The sequence below is a fragment of the Aethalodelphis obliquidens genome, unplaced genomic scaffold, assembly GCF_003676395.1.
Source record: "Aethalodelphis obliquidens isolate GAN/ISIS:26980383/991018 unplaced genomic scaffold, ASM367639v1 scaffold9, whole genome shotgun sequence".
Classification (NCBI taxonomy): domain Eukaryota; kingdom Metazoa; phylum Chordata; class Mammalia; order Artiodactyla; family Delphinidae; genus Aethalodelphis; species Aethalodelphis obliquidens.
Window position 1 is genome coordinate 27,578,128 of NW_020837953.1, and position 19,905 is coordinate 27,598,032.

Consider the following 19,905-nt stretch of genomic DNA (forward strand, 5'->3'; position numbering starts at 1 on the left):
ACACACACACACACACACACACACACACACACACACACACACACACAGCGGGTCCTAGCTGGGCACCTACCAGGGAGGTGTGGGAGGGCGGGTGGGAGGGCGGATACCACCACACTGTCTTGTAGATGTTGATGTAGTGGACGAAGAGGGCTATGAGCTGGCAGAAGAAGAGCTGCAACTCAAACAGAATGCTGGCCTGGACTGGCAGCTCGGGGATCTTGCAGTGCTGCAGGGGCACGACCGTCTGGGTGGCCAGTGGGGGGCTGGAGAGGCCCGTCCCAGAACTGCTCCTGGGGGTGGGAGGGAACAACATCAGGAGCTGACCTGAGAACCCTACCAAGAAGCACTTCTGGGGCACAGGATTGCGAAGCAGGACCAGAAAAGCAGCTCAGGGTAGGGATGGAGTCCTCCTAATCCTGCCTGTCAGACAAAGGAGATGACAGAGCCTTTTCCTATTCATAAGCTGATTCAGTCTTTCCAACATTCCCCAGGAAGGAAAGAATTATTAGGTCCATTTTACAGATAAAGAAAAGGAGGCCCAGAGAGGGGAGACAACTTGTCCAAGCCACCAGCAAATCAGAAGCAGAACTGTAACTGGAATCCAGGCCTTCGGGTTTATTACACTATGTCCCACTGCATCTGTCCCACTGACCACCCTCTGGGACTTTTCTGCTGCTCCCCACCCTTTAAGCTCCCATCTGGCATCTAGGGTATCACACCCTAGAGCCCAGTCAGGGAGAGCTTTGTCCAGATTGCTCCTGAGAGCCCACAGTGAGGCACAAGAGACAGAAAGTAGTTTACCTGGTGCGGGAACGGACACTGGTGACTGATGCGCTGGAAGTGTGGCCCCCACCTGAGCCCCCAGAGGATCCTGGCTCACAGAGTGGATTTCGACAGTAGGATGTCCTGTTGGGACCTCTTCGTCCTCCTGCAGGGCTCGACATAAGGTAGATCCTCAAGCCAGAGGGCATATATCAAGGATAACAGCAATGATACTGGCTGCCAGTTACCTGCTGTCTCATTTTGTCGCTCAGTTACAGAGACCCATGATCTGGCCCCTGCCCACCTCTTCCAACTTATCTCCTACCATTCCCTGCCTCGCCCCCATGCTTCAGCCAGCCTGGCCTTTCTCTCTTTGAGCAAACCAAGCTTATTGCTACCTTCTGCACTTGCTGTACTCTCTGGAGAGCCATTCCCTGCCATTTTGTAAGTATCTGCCCCCATAACTCTCTATCTTATTTCTATATTTTTTCACAATTCACTCTTCATCTTATTCATTTGTTAACATATTTACTGTCTATCTTTCCCACTGGAATGGAAGGCCAGTGAGGTCACTATCCTGATCTGTCCTTCTCACTGCTGTATCCCCTCCTCCTACCACAGTGCCCAGCATGAAGTAAGTGCTCAATAACTGTTGATGAGGGAATGAATCCGGAAAGGTTCCACAGATTGGTAAACTCAGTTTACATTGTGTCACAGGTAGTCTGGGGGTCTGAGTCCTGCGCTCTTAGCGCTGGTGTACACTGCTCCTTTCAGATACTACAACTCCCTGTAGGTTTACAATTATGGGCACCCTTGAAGTTTTTTCTCCAGGACCCAAGATCCAGCTCAGTGGGCATCCTGGACTCTCACAGTCAGGACCCAGGGCCTGAGCACAGTGTCAAGGGAGAATGGTGTGGTTGTGAACCCAAAACTTGGACCTGCAACCTCTTTTTCTAGGCTTAGCAGTCTAGCCCAAGCTCCCAGGCATCACCCTGCACAAAAGTCCTGCACAAAGCTCCAAGGCACCATCCCAGTCCCAGTCAAAGGTATAGCCTTGTTCATACCTCCTCATGGCAGCAGAGCAGCCTCCACACACACACACCCCTTGCCCTAGCTTCTCAGCCTGTAAGTTTTTCCCACACGTCTCGGAAAAGTTCTTGTCCGGGAGCTCTGCCCCAAACAGCCCCCAGCCCCAAAGCTCTGTTCATGCACTACTGTACCTGGCTTAGAAAATCCCACACAGGCACCCTCAGTCCAGATGCTCTGCCCACACCCACTCTCCTCTGTTTAGAAGCTCTGCACCCACATAAAGCCCCTCAACCCAGAAGCCCCGCCTACACACAATTGTCAGCTCATAAAACCCGCCCACAAGCCAATAAAAGCTCTCTCTGCCCAGAAGCCTGGCTCCAGAGTGGGCTCCCTTCTTCTGGAAGGTCTCCTTCCAGGCCCACCTCGCCAGTACAAAGCCCCTACTGCCCAGAAAGTTTGCCCCTGCACCGGGGCCTACAGCTCAGGAGCTCCGCCCTTAGCACTAAGGCCACGCCCGCCGTTAAGCCTCGGCCCACTCTAGCCCAGAAGACTGGGTCCTCACCAAAGCCCCCAGGGAGCCTCCGCATTTGGAAGCCCCTCCCACCGCTCCAATGTCCCGCCCCCACAACAGAAGCCCCACCCGCAAAACGACAGGAGGGGGCGGGGTCCCTCTACGCCCACATCCCCTCCCCCTCCCCTCGCCAGGATCCTGTCCGCGTGGGGGAGCAATTAGCAGCTTGGCCGTCCTAACCCCCGAGCCCGCCCGTTCCCGGGCCGAGTTGGACCCGCGCCGCTCACCCATCTCCTCCCCCCGGCGCTCTCCGCTTCGCCGCCGCAGCTCCAGCGGGCAATATGTCGGAGGCGACGGCGGCCGGGAGAGGACTAACCGCCGCAGCCCAGTCCCCTGGTATCAGCTGCGCGCTCCCGCCTCGCCGCCAAATTTGCATACAAGGCGGGCTAGAAGCTGGGGGCGCGCTTCTTAAAGGGGCCGCTCGGACCAAGGCAGTCCCGCGCGCTCTTTGTCTCGCGGTCCCCCACGCGTTTCCTGCAGATGCTGCTGAAAAGCCCGAGAGGGAGGGGAACTCACCTTCTTCTCTTACCTTGCGTGCCTTCTCCCAGCACCTCTTCAGGGCCGAGGGAGGGGGCCGGAATAGCCTCTCGGTTCCTGCATCCATGAGTGTTCCTCCGGCGCCTCAAACTCATCTCGTCCCAAGTTGGGCTTTCATCTTTTCTCTTTGGCCTTATTGCTCTTAGGTCCACCCCAATCAAAACCTGGGAGTTATTTCCCCATTTCCTTCTACCCCCACATCCAATCTTCCACCTAGTATTGCTGACCCTAAGTCCTAATTATTTATCACATCTGACCCTATCCGTCTTCCACCACCTTAGTTCAATTCCTGATTCTGCCAGTTCCAAGACTTGAAATCCTGTTTCTTGCTCTTTACTGGTAATATTCACCTTATAGGCCTTGGTGGCCTATAAGGTGAAATAATGCATGTAGAACAGAGTCTGTTTTTGGTTTTTTCAGAGTCTGTTGTAATTAATGTTCGCTGTCATTACTATTATGATATATGGCAAGCACTTAACGCAGAGAAAGCACTCGATAAATGAGCTGCTACTAGCAACCGTTATGATTTCTTCCCTCATAAGACCTATAAGACATCTCAATCGTCTGGTACCTCCGTTACTTAGCACAGTCTTTGGTACATAATAGACAACAATAGTCAGTTAATTAAATGATTTAGTAGATATTTAATTAATAGATACTCACAGAGCTTACAGTTAAATGGGAGGAGATGGATAAAAAAATTAGTAAATTCTGCAGTATGTTAGAAGGGAATGATTACTGTGGAGGAAAACAGGAAAGGGGGATGGGAGGTTGCAATTTTAAACAGGGTAGTCAGTAGGCTTCATTGAGAAGGTGATTTTTGAACAAACACTTGAAGGAAATGAGTGAGTCAGTGCTGCAGATGTCTGGAGAAAGCGGGCAGTCCAGGCAGAGGGGAAAAGTCATTGGAAGGGCCCTCAGGTACAATCATGCCTGGTGTGTTTAAGAAACAGCAAGGAGGCCAGTGTGGCTTGGAATGGAATAGACATGAGAGTCAGACATGAGAAGGAATGGACCTGTGGCTTTTACCCTGAATGAGGTGGGAGCTAGTGGAGGGTTTGTACATCCATTTTTTAAATTAATTAATTAATTATTGGCTGCATTGGGTCTCCATTGCCATGTGCGGGCTTCTCATTGCGGTGGCTTCTCTTGTCGCGGAGCACAGGCTCTAGGCGCACAGACTTAGTAGTTGTGGAGCACAGGCTTTGTTGCTCCGTGGCATGTGGGAACTTCCCGGTGCAGGGCTCAAACCACTGTCTCCTGCATTGGCAGGCGGATTCTTAACCACTGCACCACCAGGGAAGCCACCTGAACTTCCATTTTTAAAGAATCACCAGCTGCCCTGTGAGAATAGACTGTAGTGGCACAAGGGTGGAATCAGGGAAACCAGGATGCTTTGGCAGTGATCTTAGCAAGAGATGTTGATAGTTTGTACCAGACTGGGTGAGGTGATGAGACATGGTTGGAGTCTGGATTTGAAGGTAAAGTCAACAAGATTTGTTGACAAATTTGGATAGGTGTGTGGAAGAAAGAGAAGATCAGGATTACTCCAAGGTTTTTAGCCTAGGCAAATGGAAATATGGAGTTTAACACATATACATCTATTATAGATTTTATACCAAGTCAGGCCTTCCTTTCTGGGGAAAAAGAGGCCCAGGGAGGGAGAATGACTGGGTCACAAAGCAGATCACAAAGCCTGCTTTTTCTTTTTCCAGCCAAGGAAAGTCTGGTTAGAAGAGCTCTTTCTGACCTCTTTGGAGTCCTGAATTTGAAGTGTATCTTGTTAATTACTGAATCCCCAAAGCCTAACACCACCTGGCACGAGATAGGCATTCAGCTAGGATTAGTTCAGTTGAATTGAGGTAGTGGCAAACTGGCTCTTGAAAAGGCCAGTTGGGAAGGGAAGCTAAAGGGTTTCAGGAATATTCCATAGAAGACTGAGGCTGGGACATTCCTGGGAACTCATTTTAACTCAGGTCAGTAAACATTTCTGAGCATCTATTATATCTTGGGCACTGGGGATACAGAGATGCCACTCATCAGTGGGAGACAGAGAGGAGAATCAATAAATTATGACAGTGTGATAACAACAGCAGTATGTACCAAGTTCAGAGGTGAACGGAAGATGACTAACCCTGACAGGGGAGGTAGTCAAGAGAAGGCTTCATGGGAGAGGACATCAGAGCTGGTTTCTGAGAGACGAATAGGAATTTGCCTGTTATACTCCTCAGGGAGAAAGCAGTAGCTTGAGTCTGGTAATTGCCTTACTGGGGCTGGTGGCAGGGGACTGTCTAGCTGTGCATCTATTATATGGAAGGTACTGGACCTTGTACATGGCAAATACTCAGGAGACGTTTGCTGCATTGATTTGAGGGCATTCGTACAACCCAGGGTAAGAGGGTAAGGCCACTCAAATGCACCACTATGCATGTAACCCACGACCTGTGGTTCCTGCCCACCTTCTACAGGTTGACTACTGATTTTACCTGCCCAGCATCCATTCCTCTTTCTTCTGGTAAGAATACCAATTTTCCCTTGGGAATCTACCTTTCCTCCCACTCTCTCAGGCCATGTGGTTTAGTGCGGCAGCCTTACTCTGCAGTTTCAGTGTATGCAGATAACCCTGGCCTGACAAATCAAAGCATTCCATCCCTGCCACATCAGGCTACACTGACTGGTTGGGGTGAGGGTGGAGGTGTGTTAGTGACCCAAATTAGGCCAAATGAGATGCAATCCTGGGATCTTTGCTAGAACTACTTGGAAATAAATATTCCCCCCTCTGGGATGGCTAAGGAAATAAAATATAAACTTGAAGTTCTTGGTGGTTATCTTGCCACCTTTTGGGGGGAACTGGCTGACAATGAAAGAAACATAGAAAAGTCAAGAAGTCAGGGGGCTTCCCTGGTGGCGCAGTGGTTGAGAATCTGCCTGCCAATGCAGGGGACACGGGTTCGAGCCCTGGTCTGGGAAGATCCCACATGCCGCGGAGCAACTGGACCCGTGAGCCACAACTACTGAGCCTGCGCATCTGGAACCTGTGCTCCGCAACAAGAGAGGCCGCGATAGTGAGAGGCCCGTGCACCGCGATGAAGAGTGGTCCCCGCTCGCCGCAACTAGAGAAAGCCCTCGCACAGAAATGAAGACCCAACACAACTAAAAATAAATAAATAAATGTATTTAAAAGAAGTCAGGAGACACTTTCTTGATGGCATCATTTGATCTAGTTATACCTGAAGCCTTTATGGACTTTGCTGTTAACAAAAAGCCAGTTTGTGTTTAGTGTCTGACAACTGCTACTGCAAGAATCTAGAACAATATACACTTCTCAGTATCTACCAGAAACGTCTAGGGCCTTAATCCTTTTACATCTGCCGCCTACAGGCTCCCTGGGAAAATAATCATAAGATGGCAGGATGTTGGTTAGGTTCTTGTCCTCTAGATCTGTGGCCCCACATCTCAGCTGTTTTGTGACCTCGAAGCCCTCACTTCCCTCCTGTATGTCTTCCTTTCCTGATTAACTTGCTCTCTATTGGCTCTTCCAGGAGTCTTGAGTTTTTGAGGAAATGCCACTGGCTCTAGGCCAATCATGTGTCATTGGATATCAGGAATTGGGATCTCTTCCTTGGTCCTGTTATTCTGGGGCCAAGCCTGGCAAGTCTGATCAGTTTTCACCCTGGATTATGCAGACCTCTGGTGGTACACAGCGGGGGTCCTGAAACCGCAGGATAAAACACAATACTGCTTCCTGGAGTGTCAGTTTTATTCATGGCAATGTAAGGCAATATTTTCAATATTAAAAGTGTAGTTATCCACAGCACCTTCTCTGAGCCAGATTTATATGGAATCAAATCCTGGCTTTACCACTTACTAGGTGCACGACCTTAGGAAATTACTTAACCTCTCTATGCCTTAGTTTCCCCAGTGTAAAGTGAGGATAGTATAACTCACAGGTGTAGAGAACAAGCTAGTGGTTACCAGTGGGGAGAGGGAAGAGGAAAGTGGCAAGATAAGGGTAGGGGATGAAGAGGTACAAACTACTATGTATAAAATAAGCTACAAGGATATATTGTACAGAACGGGGAATATAGCCAATATAAAGTTATAATAACTTTAAATGGAGTATAGTCTATAAAAATTTCGAACCACTATGCTGTACACCTGAAACTAATATTGTAAACCAACTATACCTCAATTGAAAAAAAACAGTGAGGGTAGTATTAGTATCTATCTTATGAGATTATGATGAAGATTAAGTTAGTCTGTGTAAAGTACTTAGAACATACCCGGTGCCTGGGAAGTGCTATTTAAGTATCACCTGTTATCACCTGTTATTGTTATTAAAACATGGATATATTAAGTAACAAGAAAACTAATGTGAATTTAAGATCGGTGACTTTTGAAGAAATGTCACCTGAATCTCTGCCTCAGCTTCCCAGAGATTTGCTCTTTTGCCAGCAAGAATACTTACAACATCGAATTTTCACTACAAAAACCTACCAGAGAACCCAGATGTCTTCATGTTCTTTTAATTTCCTGGGCAATTCTCACTTCCACGTACGTGTTAGTCTCCCCATCCAACCTTCCACATCTCAGGGACACTCACCCACCTGTTCTCATCCAGACATTTGTTCTCATCCATGTCTTATAATATTTGGTTATTACAAAGATAATATATGCAAGCTTGAGAAAATCCTGCATTTCTTTAGTTTTTCAAAAATGTGTGGATTTTGGTATGTAATGTACTGTGTGGGGGTGGGGGCAATGAAGATAGAGAAAACAGCATGAGCAAAGGTCCAGAGGCAAGCTATGTTCCAGAAGAGTAAGTCATTTTGGCTTGGGAGAATGGAATATGGGGCTGGAAAAACAGGCTAAGTTCCTATCACTTGAGGATCCTGAACACTACAGGCTACATACAGTGAAGAGTTTGGATTTGATTTCACCTCTCTAATCCTGTTTCATCTGTAAAATTAGGGTAATTCTCATGTCATTGAATTGTTGTGAGGATTAATGACCTAGAGAAGCAAACATATGGCAGAGTAATCCTATATAGGAAATGGAATGGCTGTCATCAGGAGTTGGGGTCAAGGATTCTTCTTGGTATAGAACAATCCCATCTCTCAGGGCGGCCTGCAATTTAGTCTCGCTTGAGGTATTATTTTATGCAATGCACAGCTAAGCCACCAGAGGGAGCTCGACACAAAGGAAGCCCAGCTCCCAGCTCCACAGGAAAACTGGTGGGCAGGGCTAGGCAGGGGATGTGGAATTCTGGACCCAATCCAGAGCTTCTCGATGGTAGGGGTAGGGAGTGGATCCAGGCGCCCCCTCTCTGGCCCTCTTTTGTTTCTTAGACCCATCCCAAGGAGAGGAGTGGGCATGCTGCTGCAAGCTAGAGTTTAGCAGCTATTCAGATTGAAGAGCTCTAGGATGGAGGTGGGGGGCTGTGGTAGAAGAGAGTGAGGGCCAGATCCAGTTTGGGGGCCTGAGTTTCTGTATCTTAATCAAAAAAGGCTTTCATCAACTCTACTCATAAGGGCCAAACTCCTTAGAACACCGTCGGCCAGGCCAGGGAACTTCAGAAAAGGAGCTGGGGCTACAGCATGAGGAATGGGGGGCGGGGAGAATGGGAGGCAGTGCCACATCTATCAGCCTTTAGAGTGGCATCTACATTGCCCTGGGACCCCAGCATGCAGGTCTATCAGAAAGGGCTGTGGGACCTAGCTGCTCCAATCATGACTTACTAACCAAACTTGTTTCATCGGATTTTTACAAAACCTCCTTTGACTTACCTTCCCCACTTACAGTGATTTAAACAGGGACTTTTCTGTTACAGATGTTAAAATCAAGGCCCAGAGGTATTTAGCAATTAACCCAAGATCAAGTGGTACTCGAGGGCAAAGCTGGGCCTGGAAAGCAGTAAGAACGGCTCTGCGGGGCCCAGGAAAGGGAAGGCAGGCAGACAGAGCAACAGCCTTCAGAATCGCTGCTGCAAGCACTGGCTCTTGGCCAGACTTCAAACCCGCCCCTCAAGGGCCAGCTCTGCTTCTAGGCCCCAGGCTGCCGAGCCCCGCCTCCACACTCCCACCCCAGTCCCCTGAGAGTCCATCACCCCGGCAACAGCCAGAGAAAGGCCCAGCTAAAATATTTATGGCTCAAAACAGTCCAGAGGCTTTGGATGGGGGAGGGGGAAAAGCTGATGTCATCCCTTCTCCGCTTGCAGGCGAGGTGACTGACATGCAGGGCAGCTGGGTGGGTGGGCCAGGCCCACTAGGGTCAGGGCTCTCAAAGGAAAATCCCTAGGGCTGCAAGTGGTAATGGAAGGAGGGAGTATGTGATAAGACTCGACAGGTGACAGGGCTGGGTAAGAAACACAAGCCGGAAAAGAGGAGGAAGGACACCTAAGTGTTGAACAGTATTTGGATAGACTCTGTGTGAAGTATTTCACACACATTTCAGTTGCTTCTCAGATGCCATTCAGTGGATTGGGACGATTATCCTACTTTTACAGAGTAAACAGGCCCAGAAAAATACACATAAGTGAGGAGCTAGGATTTGAATCTAGATGTTTGGCTTTGGCCCTTGTGGACTTCCCTGTAATTCCATGGCTCCCAAGTAGGTATCCTGCATCTGGGGGTTGAAGGTAAGGCTGCCTAGAATCTAGCGCTGGCTTCTCAAATAGTGACCCAGGTTCTGCACCTCCATTTTTCCATGACCAGGACGCCATCTGATTCCCTAACTGCCCCCTGTCCTAAATTCCTCTCCTGCCTGCTGGACTGAAGCAGGTCCTCAAATGCTAAAGAAACTGGCCACAAGATGAGGCGTAGGTGACTAAGAAGTCAGGGAAAATGAAGCCTCAATGGCCAACTCTGGACTGAGTCTCAGTGCAGACAGACTGACAAACTCATCTCAGTTTGCCTGGGACTTTCCTGGTTTTAGGACTGAAGTTCAATACCCCAGGAATCTTCTCAGTCATGTAAAACCTGGATCGTTTGTCACCCTAAATAAATCTCTCAAACACAATGCTTTACTGTTTCAAAGTACTTGCTGGCTCTAAGAGGTACAAACAGGTCAAAAGCAGGGGCTATAGAGTCTGATAGCACCTTTCTTTAACCTTAGGCAAGTTATTTATCCTCTTTGAGCCTCTGTTTCCGCATCTGTAAAATGAGTATAGTGGATTGGAGGATTAAGTCAAATAGTACATATAAATGCTTGACATAGTGCCTGGTACAACTAAGCATTCAATAAATTATTAGCTATTATATATTTTAATCAATAATGAAGATAAAAATGGGCTTAGAGGTTAAACAACTTGCCCAAAGTAAATCAACCGATTTCAAGGTCCCTTTACTGCTAAGAACAGAATCCAAAGCTCATTAGAATGCCTCAGGCACAGTCTGGATAGGTCTCTCCAAACTCAGCCCTTCCCCTGATTCCCTTGTTGGGATAAATAACCAGAGGGCATTGAAGGAAGAGTGTAGTATTAGAGAGGTCCCTAACCTCTCCGGGTGCTCAGTGTAAAACCAGCCTATGGCATTGGCCACAGGAAACCAGAAGTCTAGGAAAGGCTGACTTTCCAATCCTTTAAGAGAAAATGTTAGGATAAATGGCTAGCCCAATATAGCTGGATAGAGAGTGGGAGTTAGACAGGGGACCTCCTTTGGCTCTCTCCCAAAGCTGATAAAAGCTACCGGAGTGGGACTATTCATCACTTGACTGAACCTTTATTGAGCTCCTCAGTGCCAGATGTTTGCTGGGGAAGGGATATAGTCCAGAGTGAAGTGGGAAAAGCCCTACCCTATCCTTCAGGAGATCTTTGGACGTTAGTAATCAAAAATGAAGAGAAAAACAGGCTCCGAGGTTAAATAACTTGCCTAAAGTACCCGAACCTTCTAACTTGACTTTCCTCAGCCTGTTACAGAGTTGGTGACCAGCCACTCTCTGGGAGCCCTCTGCAAGTGTTCAAGGCTGGCATCCACAACACACGTGTGGTAGGGTGGGAAATAGGTGGTGGTAGGGTGTTCCAGCCAGTGCTGCTGGAGACTAAGGGGAAGCAGGCAAACTGGGAATGACACGGTAAGAGCTGCCAGTTTATTCACGTCTAGGAGGCCATGCTGAGGATACTGTTAGTCCCTTTCAATTCTTTAAAGTCCTAAGCAGGTTTAACTGTTAGCATCACAGCCCCCTGTAGCCCTAAGGACTCCATTCTGGGCCTAGGGACTCTTAGAGGATTCTGGGTGGCTTTCTGTGGGTAAATCAGACAGATCAAGAGGTGGGTGGGAAAAGACTGTCGATCTCCTCTCCTGGGTCTCTCTGTGCTCAGCAAATGCCCTCAGGCCAGCCTTGACACAGCAGGCGGCTCTCCTGGTTTCCGGGAGTCCTCTGATGCTGCAAAGACATAGGCAGAAAATTAAGAAGCATGAAGTTGCTGTATCGGGGGCTTCCCAGCCTCCCATTTGGCTGGTCTGCCTCCCTCACAACCTCCCCACCCCACAGCACAACCCCCGTTGCTGCATTCAGGACAAGGTTTTTAGGTACACAGGTGGGTAGAAAACAGAAGTCCACAGCCTATGAGCTCCTTTTGCTATCCGTCAGGCAATGAAAATGGAGACTCACACCTCACACCTCCCATCCTTGGCCATGCCTGAGCTGAGTGATCTGGGGCAGAATCAACTAGACCTTTGGGGCCTTTAACTATACAAGCTTTGGGGCCTCCAGCTATATTAAGGGGAAAATAATCTCTGCTCTCTCAGAGATGTGAAAAAGATAACGATTGACAAAGAGCTTTAAATCTTTTGAAAAAAAGGGAATGGGGAACAGGAATCTTCTCGTAGCTATTATTAGTACCTCAATCCTAGGCTCCGGGGTCCACCTCTTCTGGCCTTATGAGGGGTTCTTCCTAGCCCCCAGTTCTCGGCGTTATCCACAGGAGAGACACATCCTAAGCCTGGGGCACAGGTCAGAGCCCTAATCTTATGCCAAAGCCTGTAGCTGTGCTCTTCATCTTAAAAAAAAAAATGCCCCAGTTTTTCAAGCCAGTAACTTGGGGGCCCTCACTGGTACGTCCCTATTCTCCCACATCTAATCAATCATTCTATCTCTGAAGTTCTTGAATCCATTCATTTCTCCAGTGTAGGTCTTTCTCATTCATGTCTTTCCTCATAGGTCCCCATAACCCATTCTCCACTCAGCAGCAAGTGAAGTTTAAAAAGCAGAAATCTAATCGTGTCACCCCTCACTACTGGAATTCAGTGGTCTTCAGTGATGACCACAGCATGAGCCCCAGATTTCCACCTCACCTTGAACCTGCCTCAGTCCTACACTTTGCCTAGAATGTGTTTTCATGCCCTTTCCCCAAACCATCTCCCAAACTCTCTGCTTAGTTAACTCTGCCTTTAGATGTCAGCTTAAACATCATTTCTTCAAGGAAAACCCCAGAGCTAGGTTAGCTCCTGTTGTATACCCTCATAGCACCCGTTCCTTTCTTTCACAGCATATGTCACAACTGAGATGATTTATGCTATTTATGAGATTAATATGTTTAGTGTCTGTGTCCCCAAATACACTATAAGCTCCACGAGGTCAGGGACCAATCTTACCTTGTTCACTTGCCACTGACTCTCCATTGCCTAGCACATAGTAGGTATTCCAATTTATAATAATGAATGTATTTTTTAAAAAAATGAAAGGGGTCATTCATACTGATCTCTGGAGAGAAGCTTATGAAGAATCATATCAGAGCACAAGGTATTTCTATTTCTCAAAGGCAGATGCAGAACTTGTTTCCTACATTCCAACCCTGGAGAGCCTGAGAGATGGGGAGCACCCCATTTTATACCTAAAGCTGGGCTGTAAGTAGGAAGCACGAAGGCTGCAGGAGCCAGAGGAAAGCAGAGAAAAATTAGCTCTGTATCTAAACCCAAACTCTTCCATCTCAAATTCCTTATGTGCCTGGTAAAGAGACTGGCTAGCCTGAGGTGGGCCAAGGTAGGCTCCCAAGGTTGACAAGGGAATAGCTAATCCAGGCATCTTGATGCAGTATTAAGAATGTAAACAGTCCCCAATTTTCCAGCAATGTGTTCTACTGTGGTGATTAATCTGGGCTGACAGCCTGGCTGTACCTCACACTCTGCCTGGAAACATGTCAAACGCGCTGTCTTTCTTCAGGAGTCCCCACAATCTCTCCCAATCTGACCTGGAAATGACAAGGCCTCCTTGAAGTAAAAAGTTCCCTGGTCTAGTGGGGGGAAGCACTGTGACAGCTTGTGTACCTGTCTGAGAACTCCTACCTGCCCACTGCTGCCTGAGATGCAGCCAAAGACAGCCAGCACAGCTTAGGCTAGGAGGGAGAAGTACACCTACTGCTGAGAAGCTGCTGGATTTGTAGTCAAGGAATGTCAAGAAGCTAACCTCCAGCAGCACGGTTATGAAACTCAAATCCCTTTCAGATACAAGGCTCCCTCCTTTTAGAAGAGAGAGCTAGTGTTCTCTGGAAGAGAACACATCCTCAGCCCCAGAGCCATAACAGGCTATTAAGCAGAAGACCTCCAGCCTGGGGGTTAGAAAATTGATTTTTAGAGGTCAGTGAACATATCTGCTCATTACCTCAAATAAAAGGGTTTGGTCTACTGCTTGAATACAGCCTCATTGGGAGCCCAGGGGAGCTATCAGGACACAATAGGACTAGGGTGCAGTGCCCACCATAGGTCTTTGCTCCCAAGGGCTGAGGCCAGGGAACAAAAGAATGCGCAGTTAGGCAGTGCACTGTGCTTCCTCCCCTTCCCCCCAGCAGCTGCTGTCTCAGACAACTGTATGCAGCCTGTCTGCTCAAGGCTATTAAATATTCATCAGATGCTTGCTAGCTTTAAACATGCAATGACAATTAATCCAGAGAGCAGGAGGTACATGAGGGTCCAGAGAGAGAGAAAAAGGGAGGGCAAAGAAGGATCCACTTCTTTTAACTTCAGGAATCTGGAAACCAAGCTAGGGGCACCACACATCCTGTATATCAAAGCCCGGAACTACTTTCAGTGTAAGCTGATCTTCTGGTGGCCACTGTAGGTACAGAGGAAAGACCAGGAGGCAGCTAAGTAGTAGCAGAAAGACTAGGGTCTGAACTCTAGTTCTTGGACCCTGTGGTCATCCTAACCTGTGCATGTCAGTTTCCCAGGATAATCCTCACTTCACAGAGTTGTGAGAATTACATGGGATGCTGCAATATGATACTCCCCAGAGAGTTAGCACAGAATTAAGAGCTTAAAATGGAGGCAGAGACTTCATTCATTAAAGACTTAAAAGTGGTGAAGCAAAGCCTTGCTTAATAATTCCTTAAGACTTAAGTTTCCATCAGTGGAGACTCACAGAGTTTTAGTCTCTAATTCACAGGGTGGGTGAAAGGGATAGGATACAGGATGATGCCCTCAAGATATGGTGAAGGCCTAACACCCCACCCTCAAAGAGCCCAAATATCTAAGAGGAGAGAAGGTTATTCTTTCTGAAAAAGGTAAGAACCATATGGCTTTTAGGTAAGACGGAGCAGAAGTCAGGCATGGGGAGGGGAGAACACCTCCTTTGCTCTCCCACAAAGGGTGGTGCACTTTATGGAAGATGATTCCCTTCTGCTTCCCTTACTTCCCCAATTCGCCAGCACAAGGGCAAACACGAGTGTGTTCAAGTCACTCCCCTACTTAAGGCCTTAAAATAGCTCCCTAAACTTTAGAATAGTGTCCAAATCCCTTGACTAAAATTTAGCTTTTCAAAATCGGCAGTAACTTACTCTCCTAGCCTCTGTTTATAGCTAACATGTACTGACTGAGTGCTTATTACATGTCATGTTGAATGTTTTACATGCATTAATTCACCCAATCTTCACAACAATGTTATAAAATAAATGATATTATCCTCCCATTTTATAGATGATGAAACTGAGACTTGGAGGGGATAACCCATCTAAGGTTCCAAAGCTAGTTACACTATGTAAAAATGTGTTAAACTGTGTAAAAGTGGGATAATAATAGCTACTTTACAGGTGGAGCAGACAGTGCATGGTACACAGTAAAGAATGTTAGAATTGACAAAAATGCAATAATAGCTAAGTAACCTTTTTTCAGATTTTAACATTTCTGAAATCAGGACGCATCTTACACTTATATGAAAACAAAACACTGTGTCAGTTTAACTGGCAGTATTTTTTATTTCTTCGCAGTATTTAATGATGCATCTTATAATACATGGCCTCAGTGTCAATGAAATATGGTGTTCATCTTATAGAAGCAGCATGCTTTCAGCATAAAGAATGGGCTTTGGTATACAAAAATGCTGATGTGGACCTCCTCCACAACTTGCAATACAACTGTGGTAAATTACTTCACCTCTCCTAGTAACAGCTGCCTCATTTACAAAAACAAAGACACAGTAGACATGCAAATTAAATTTTCTTCTCCCTTAGCCAGGCAAAGCTGCCTATTTTCTCTACATCACTTTCTCCTTTTAAAAAAATGGGGTCAAGACCAATTAATGGGAATAGACAGAAAAGTAATAAAATGAGGGAAAATTAAAATGACTACTTAATAGTAACTCTGCCAGCTAACAGCAGCCTGTATAGGCTCACACAAAGCACGAGAACACAGCAAGAAAAAGGGAGCTCACGTGCTGCCTTATGAATTCTAACTCAAATGATCTTTGGGCGACATACAGCCGCAGAGGTTTGAGGCCAGGGAGGGATTATTTAAGCTTCAAATATCTGAGCAAAATATCCACCATCACTACCTTTATCCCCCTAGTTCACTTGGTTCGGGAGCACTCTGCATACATATAGGCAAGAAGCCTTATGGGTCCTAACTCTCAGGCTGCTGTTCCTGAAAAAAAACACAGTCTGAGTCTGCTTCATCCTTGGTGGCCAGAAAGCCCTAGCAGTTGCTGATGCATCTTCACCGACATTCTTAGCCTGGGACAGGAGGGGGAAGTGGTGGGAGAGAAAGCAAGAGTGGACAAACCCTAAGGCTATCTGAATACTGTCATATCCCTAGGTAAGGAAGGGTGAGAGAGTTCCCTTAGCAGCAAGTGTCATCTATAAGAGTACCCTGGAAACCCTGGAGGGAGATGGGGGGAGGAGCAAGGGAGGCTGATGGTGGGGGAAGGGCATGTAGGGCCTCAGCCTTTGAGCCTCTGGAGAACTACATATGGCCAGGCATAGCAGCTAGAACAGCCTCATTTCCACTTTAGCAGCCTGCAGTATTACAGACATGATTTGGGGTCACCCATACCTGGGATCAAATCCTAGCCCCACCACTTACTAGCTCTTATTGATGCCAAAATAGTCCAGTCAGCTATTATTTATTATTGAGTAGCTGCTATACGCCAAAAATTATATTAATCACTTTAAGTAATACCTACTTCAAAGGGGAATAGATCTATACCTCTATAGTCAATTGATTTCCAACCAGGATGCCAAGATCATTCAATGGGGGAAGAACAGTCTTTTTCAATAAATGGTGCTGAGACAACTGGATATCCACATGCAAACGAATATGAACCCCCCACCTCATTCCATATACAAAAATTAACACAAAATGCGGGCTTCCCTGGTGGCGCAGTGGTTGAGAGTCCGCCTGCTGATGCAGGGGACACGAGTTCGTGCCCCGGTCTGGGAGGATCCCACATGCCGCAGAGCGGCTGGGCCCATGAGCCATGGCCACTGAGCCTGCGTGTCCGGAGTCTGTGCTCCGTAACGGGAGAGGCCACAACAGTGAGAGGCCCGCATACCGCAAAAAAAATAAATTAATTAAAAAAAAAAAATTAACGCAAAATGGATCATAGGCCTAAATTTAAGAATTAAAACTATAAAACTCTTGGAAGGAAAAAGGTATAAAATTTCAGGACCATGAATGAGACAATGGCTTCTTACCTATGACACCAAAAGCACAAGCAATGAAAGAAAATAACAGATAAATTGGACTTCATCAAAATGAAAAACTTCTGTGTTTCAAAGAAAATAAAAAGAGAACTCACAAAAAAAAAAAAAAAAAAGAGAACTCACAGAATAGGAGAAAATACTTGCAAATCTCATATATGATAAGAGTCCATCATCCAACTATATAATGAACTTACAATTCAATAATAAAAAGACAAATCGTCCAATTTAAAAATTGACAGAAGATTTAAATAAACATTTCTCTAAAGAAGATAAACAAAATGGTGGATAAGTACATGAAAAGATGCTCAATGACATTATTCATTAGGGAAATGCAAATCAAAACCACAATGAGATACCAATTCACACCCAGCAGGATAGCTGTAACAAACAAAAAGAAAATAGCAAGTGTTGGTAAGGATGTGGAGAAATTAGAAACCTCATACATTGCTGGTAGGAATGGTGTAGTCTCTGTGTAAAACAGATGGGCAGTTCCTCAAAAAGTTAAACAGTTACCATATGACCTAGCAATTCCTCTCCTAGGTATACATCCAAGAAATTGAAAACATATGTCCACACAAAAACCTGTACATGAATGTTCATAGAAGAATTATTCATATTAGCCAAAAAGTGGTAAATGGATAAATAAAATGTGGTATATGCGTATAATGAAATAGTATTTGACAATAAAAGGAAGTACTGACAACATGCTACAACACGTATGAGGCTTGAAAATATTATGCTAAGTGAAAGAAGCCAGTCATTAAAGATTATATGTTGTATAATTCCACTTTATGAAGTGTCCAGAATAGACAAGGTGATAGAGACAGAACATGGACTAATGGTTGCTTAGAGCTAGAAAGGATAAGCTGATTGTGGGGAAATGGCTTAATGGGCACAGGATTTCTTTTCTGGGGTGAGAAAGACGTTCTAATATTGATTGTGTTGATGATTGTACAACTCTTGTATATACTAAAAACCCCCGAATCGTACACTTTAAATGAGTGAATAGTTTGGTATATGAATTATATCTCAATAATCCTAATATGCCTTTTAATCTGTATTAATAGAAGCTAACCAGCAGCTGCAACTGGCAGGTGATGGGCAGAATTTGGCTTGCAGCATATGTTTTACAGGGACTGACACAAACCTAAGCAAACATTAAACAACTGGCAGTATATAAAATCCAAATTTCTAGTTTTTCTTGAAAATCAGATCTAGCAAGTCTAACAAATAACTTTTAGAGCTGGGAAAGAAACATGAGTGAAAATGATCTTCAGGGACTTCCCTGGTGGCGCAGTGGTTAAGAATCCGCCTGCTGATGCAGGGGACACGGGTTTGAGCCCTGGTCCAGGAAGATCCCACATGCTGTGGAGCAACTAAGCCTGTGCACCACAACTACTGAGCCTGCACTCTAGAGCTCGCGAGCCACAACTACTGAGCCCTTGTGCCACAACTACTGAAGCCCGAGCACCTGTGCTCCACAACAAGAGAAGCCACCGCAGTGAGAAGCCCACGCACTGCAACAAAGAGTAGCCCCCTCTGGCTGCAACTAGAGAAAGCCCGCATGCAGCAACAAAGACCCAATGCAGCCAAAAATCAAAAAAAAAAAAAAAATCTTCAAATACATGATAGGAATCCCTTCAGAAGTCCAAAATAGAATCAGGATAAGCTACTAGAGTGACATTCAAAATGAGGGAAAACTTCTAATACTTGGAGCTGTCTTAAATGAAATGGGCTGCTTTGGGAAGTAATATTGTGTCCTATCACTATATGAAGTACTGATATGTACTATAACATGCGTGAACCTTGAAAACATTATGCAAAGTCAAAGAAACCAATCACAAAAGGCACATATAATATGATTCCATTTATATGAAATGTCCAGAATAGGGAAATCCACAGAAACAGAAAGTAGCTTAGTGGGAGAGAGGGGAATTGGGAGTGACTACTAACACGTATGAGATTCTTTTGGGGTAATGGAAATTTTCTGGAATTAAATAGTGATAATGCTCATACAGCACTGTGAATATTCTAATAACCACTGAACTGTGCATTTTAAAATGATTACAATGGTAAATTTTATGTTATGTGAATTTTATCTCAATTAAAAAAGAAAAAGGTAGAGAGGACCAAATGAGATAGTTTTTATTAACTGCTTAGGATATTATGATGCACATAGTGATACATGTTAGCTATTATTATCAACTCCATTTAATGATAAAGAAATAAGACACAGACCTGCTATATAAAAAAAAATAATAACTAAAATAAAATTCAAATCATAAAAAGAAATGACACAGGGAATTCCCTGGTGGTCCAGTGGTTGGGACTCGGTGCTTTCACAGCCATGACCCAGGTTCAATCCCTGGTCGGGGAGCTAGGATCCTGCAAGTCGTGTGACACAGCGGGGAAAAAAAAAAAAAAAAAAAATTTTCAATATTCTTAAAAAAAAAAAAAGAAAGAAAGAAATGAGACAGGGGGTAAGGGTTTTTTTCTGGTTGTTAAAACAAAGACAAGGGCTATGATGAGGCAGAGCCAGGACAGGTCCCCAGTCTTCCCTGGCTCTAAAACTTATAGATGTAATAAAGTTCACAGGTAGTGACAGAAAACACTGGGACCGAAACTGCACACCCAGAATAGGCAGACCACTGGCAGGCCTGGGTCTGCCAACAATGGAACTTGCCTTTCCAAGCACAAATTACAGGCCAAATAAAGAAAGACGTTTCCCCAAAATTCTGCTCTTAAGACTACCTTAGGAAGAGTTGAGACTAAATTCTCTGCATTCAGGGACTTTCCCCTAAAATTTTCTAACCATTCATGTGACCAGTATCAAACTTAGGACTTCTGGATGCACAGAACCATGCTCAGTACACATGGTCCTCCTTAAAGCCTCCGTATCGCAGAGGCTCCTGGCCGAGAGGTGGGTGTGGAAGAAATGATCTCCAAGAAGGCAAATTTCACTGTCAAAGGACACAGTATCTTTGGCCTACCTAGTTGGATCCTTTCTCCTCAGTGCCCTCATAACCCTAACAACTTACTCAGGGGCAGAGAAAAAATCAATAGGAAGGCTCACTCAGTTGTCAGAGCCCCCAACTAC

The 19,905-nt window shown here is 45.7% G+C and overlaps 2 protein-coding genes across 10 annotated transcripts in view; both read right to left on the reverse strand.

Annotated features, from left to right (window-relative positions):
• TMEM39B (transmembrane protein 39B) overlaps positions 1-4,044 on the reverse strand; it is an 18,776-nt gene extending 14,732 nt beyond the window's left edge. Inside the window, exons 1-3 of one of the 7 annotated variants that reach the window (XM_027109303.1) lie at positions 2,590-4,044; positions 802-928; positions 71-290 (exon numbers count right to left, since the gene is read on the reverse strand). In XM_027109303.1, the coding sequence (XP_026965104.1) occupies positions 71-290; positions 802-928; positions 2,590-2,593 (351 nt within the window). In that variant the 5' untranslated portion in view covers positions 2,594-4,044. The other 6 variants (XM_027109310.1, XM_027109307.1, XM_027109302.1 and 3 more) reach the window with 6 other exon arrangements.
• Positions 4,045-10,601: 6,557 nt separating this feature from the next.
• Positions 10,602-19,905, reverse strand: part of KHDRBS1 (KH RNA binding domain containing, signal transduction associated 1) — a 35,791-nt gene continuing 26,487 nt past the window's right edge. Inside the window, exons 11-12 of one of the 3 annotated variants that reach the window (XR_003433344.1) lie at positions 11,741-11,897; positions 10,602-11,281 (exon numbers count right to left, since the gene is read on the reverse strand). The gene's annotated coding sequence lies outside the window, so the exon portion shown is untranslated. Of the gene's footprint in view, positions 11,898-19,905 lie in introns of all 3 variants that reach the window. The other 2 variants (XR_003433342.1, XR_003433343.1) reach the window with 2 other exon arrangements.